The sequence below is a fragment of the Dipteris shenzhenensis genome, chromosome 22 (genome assembly GCF_047967505.1).
Source record: "Dipteris shenzhenensis isolate YYH24624 ecotype China chromosome 22, Dip_SZ_1.0, whole genome shotgun sequence".
NCBI classification, from domain to species: Eukaryota; Viridiplantae; Streptophyta; class Polypodiopsida; order Gleicheniales; family Dipteridaceae; genus Dipteris; species Dipteris shenzhenensis.
The window spans coordinates 13,079,395-13,083,479 of NC_141617.1; the positions used below are offsets into that span (position 1 = coordinate 13,079,395).

At 48.8% G+C, this 4,085-nt stretch overlaps 1 protein-coding gene across 1 annotated transcript; it reads right to left on the reverse strand.

Annotated features, from left to right (window-relative positions):
• Positions 1–319: 319 nt before the first annotated feature.
• LOC147887758 (uncharacterized) lies at positions 320–2,736 on the reverse strand. The gene has a single exon (XM_087393702.1). It carries the CDS (start codon positions 2,260–2,262, stop codon positions 1,210–1,212), a length of 1,053 nt encoding a protein of 350 aa, XP_087249828.1. The 5' UTR covers positions 2,263–2,736; the 3' UTR covers positions 320–1,209.
• Between the last annotated feature and the right edge of the window lie 1,349 nt (positions 2,737–4,085).

Consider the following 4,085-nt stretch of genomic DNA (forward strand, 5'->3'; position numbering starts at 1 on the left):
CATCTTTAATCTCCTCAGGATTGGGACCCTCCTCCCAAGTATCACCTGCCCCATCCCTCCCCTTACATCAGACTAATTGCTCCTCACCTCAGTTTTCTCTACACGCCATTTCTTTCTCTCCTGTAGACCCTGTGAAGTACTGCCTTTCTTACAACTTACAAGTTTTTTTTTTTTTAACATATAAATTTATCGTTCACAACCCCAAGTATCTAGGAGGAGTGAGCACAAATACAGACCCTGGCAGAAGCTTCAGGTTTAACCTTCCCAATACAGACCCTGGCAGCAGCTTCAGGTTTAAACTTCACAAGCATTTACAGTGTTATATTATTCCCACATTAAACGTCGGCCTTCATTACAGAGAGTACTGTGTTCTTTTACAGAGAAGCACGCTGCACGTGCATCGACAAAGGCACTGTTTAACGATCACACATTCCAGACAGAAGCTTAATAAGTTCACCTGAAAGCTTCCCGGATCCCACCCGACCATCGATGTTATTACCACAATAAACATAGACTGGCCTTCCTGGCCCTTCCAGCGTTCTGTATTATTACACAGTACTGCGTGTCGTTCTCATGCGTTAAGGATCGACCCCGTATGTGGGCAGTTGACACTCAAGAACACACGCATAGTTGCAAGTTGCAAACATTGCCATTGGAATTGGATCTTTGATGTACGGAGTCCGCGCGAGTCACTACATATCAGAATACAGTGCATTACAGTAAAGCCGCAGTACATCACGCATGCCCAGGCCTCAGCTCCAAGTGCATTACAGTATAGGTGTAGTAACCAGAGAAACGTTACGATCGAAGTCAGCTCCAAGGTTGACGATATTTCGAAGGTTCTCGCCAGCTCGAGATTGCATTACGATACCCACGGACTAACTTCCGACTAAGTGCAGCCACTCAATAGAAACTGCCCCGATCTAATAGTAGTGGCTAGGTGGCGGTGTCCTTAAAGAATCATCGTTCTAAGCATAGTATGTGCCCCTAGCCTTAGGGTCCCTCGAACAGATGCATCAAAACTGTCGATGGTCCTTAGAGAGAGGACATCGATGCAACACTGTCAATTGAGGAGTGCAATCTCCGCTCCGTTTGATCTTGGAGCCCATAGCTTAATTTTACAACACGTTCTTCAAATCATGAATTAAAAGAACAGAAAGGAATTAGGAAAATTGAGAACACTGCTATGTGAAGGGAACCTTCAGTTCCTTACATGGACGGGAGCTGATACGACACAGAGTGAATGCTCCTACACCCAAAGATGTCCGGCAGTAATCGCTTGCTGCTGAGATTTTTTATCTTCGCACTGTGGCCACAAGAAAGCTCCACAGACTGGGAACGATGCTCCAGGCCTCCTCGCAGGGGAATCCGCTTAGCCTGCATCCCCACATATGTTGCCTTCGGAGTTCCACCCTTAACTTGCGCTGAAGGTACAAATTCCTCGAGGTCGCAAGAAATAGCACGCAATCTATTTCTAGAGCTCTGCAAAGCTTTGAATGCTTTGCCACTTTTGAAAAGTTGAGCAGATGTCCAAGCTGTTCCTGCAGCTTCGTTGTCCCTGCTGCAGTTCTCAAGCAACATCTCTTTGTGTTCTGATCCGTGAACAGCATGTAAATACTCCTTGCTGGCAACGACACCGCCTGATGATGTTAAGGTTCGGTCGATTCTAAGAGTTCTAGTTCTGGATCCGCCTTCTCGGGCCAAAGAATCTTCACAGGGGCGCTCAAGATTGTTGCTTCGCTGAGCTTTCTTGTGTACTTCTCGGGTGATATTTTTCGTCCGTGAATGTGGCGTCTCTTCTTTAGTGCACACCTCCATTGCAAGCCAGAAAGGATCCTGTTCTAGCTTGGAGCTGATGTGTTGCCTTCTCTTGGGAAATGTCTGAGATAGACCTTTAGCAAGCGCCCCCCTCATCTTAGAGTCCGTTTGAGACTTTGACGTGTGAGAGATCGATGACTTTTGTTGCAAGAGGGGAGGCGGACGCAAAGGTGGGAACGCCAAAGGATCGTCGCCTCTTGGGAGGGAAAACGAATTGGCGATGGAATCCATGGTCCGAGAGGAGGGCATGTTCGATCCATTGATTTGTCCTGCTGTTTTTCGCGTGCCATGCTTTGAAACTCCAGGCTTTTCCTCCCATAGAAAAGGAACAAGGGACGTACTAACATCTTCAGCGAGGAAAGGCGAAACAGGAGATGAACAAGAGGAGGAATCTGGAGAAGAGTGGGAGAAGGAGAAGGAAGTGAATGAGGAATCACCGGTCATGGTTTCAAGGTTACTGGAGATGATAGGCAAAGTCTTTTGAGAACTTTACAAGCTCTTTGAGATCTTTGAGACCTCGGCTCTTTTGAGACCTTTACAAGCTCTTTGAGATCTTTGTGACCTCGGCTGTTGCGGAAGAGGTGTGTGGGGGACTACTAGAGAGGGGAGGCAACAAGAAGGAAGAGGACAGGAAGAGGATCGGAGGGGAAGGGGAGAGGGAGAGAGAGAGAGAGGAGGGGGATGAAAAGCAGGAATTAGGAGGGAACGAAATGAGCGGGGAGGTCGAGGCTAGGGATGAAAGGAGGTGGATGAAATGCAGCAAGGAGGTGAGGAGATGAGCAGGGCGGAGGCTGCAGGAAGGCATGAAAGGAAGAGAGGGAGGGGTGATGAAGATGAAGCTGAAGCTGGAGTGTGGGGGCGAAGGGGAGCAGCTTGCAGGAGGAGGAAGGTAGGGAGCGAGGAATGAGCTGGTGGGTGTGTAGGAGAGACGGGTAATAAGGGAAGCGAGAAGACGATGAGAGCGAGAGAGACAGGAGTTCTAGTTTGAGCTTACTACTTAACTGAGAAAGAGAGAGACTAATAAAAAGAGTGCATGGATTTGCGTAATGACGGAGTGTTCCTTGCAAGTCTTCACGTTCACCGCCATGCAAAATTGCAAATTTTATTTATTTATTAGCCTACATTTTCGCCGGCGGCACACAACGCCGGCCACGCAACAAAATTTGCAAAATATCTATTATTAGCTTAGAAACTACTTATTATTAATCACCGCCAGTCGCACTGCCACCTCACATTAGTGATCTTACAGCTCAGCGCTTTCCCACCACTGCCCCGCCGCCGCGTGTCCTCCTTCCCACGCATTCATTGCTCCCTTCTGCTCACAGACTCCCACATGTCTTGCCTCGCGCTGCCACACGTTTCTCCCGCACGTGCCAGGCTGCCAACCCACTGCCCGCTCCCTCCGCATGCCACGTGGCAGATCCACGTAACTGCTCCTGCCACACGTGCGCCGTGGATAGCACACGTGTGGTGACCCTGTGGGAAGCCCTCAGGCTCAGCCATCGTCCCTGAAAAGTTCAAACTCGTATATTCAAACAAGGACGGAAACTCGTCCACGTTTAAGTTCGAAATTCGAACTTCTTATATTCGTTTTTGAGAGCCGGCTGCCGGCTACTAATAACTAAATTACGCATCGGTGAGCCCACTGAGAGACAGTCTCCATCCAACCTTCTCCCTTGACAACAGTCGCTTTGCTGCTGACCCAAAACAATTCTCCGCAAAACCTGCTAGACGGTTTTGGGTCCGAATCCCGCCTCCCTTTTTTACGTGAAAATTGCAGCCGCATCCCTTGTACACGCCAATTACGTGCGAGACGATTTGTGATGCGGGTCCCTGGACAATCCTACCGTCCGCTCATGACAAGATATAGCTTCTTTTTAGTCGACATATAGTAGGCCTCTCCACTGTAGAGCCGTGAAAAGCAGTGGGCATCTCTCTGCACCCCAGAGCCTCCACTTCTTTCCAGCTTCGTTGATTCCACGAATTCACAAAGTTCGTTCGAATGACGTCCAGGCGTCTCCCCCCCCACCCCCGGGCCCCAAACCCTAGAAAATTGAGTAAATTGCACACGCCTTTAAACTTGAAAGTGGAAACAGAACTTGAACTCCGATTTGCCCTTGTTTGCCAGCTGACTCCCGCGTCTCGAGAGGCTTTTCTTGAATCATAAGAATCTGAGTCCCAACCTCAAAATCAGAACTTGCAAGCCAAGTTGCGGCGAGTCGATAAACCTTGAAATTTTACGAATTCCGCCAACATTAGTTGAGGCA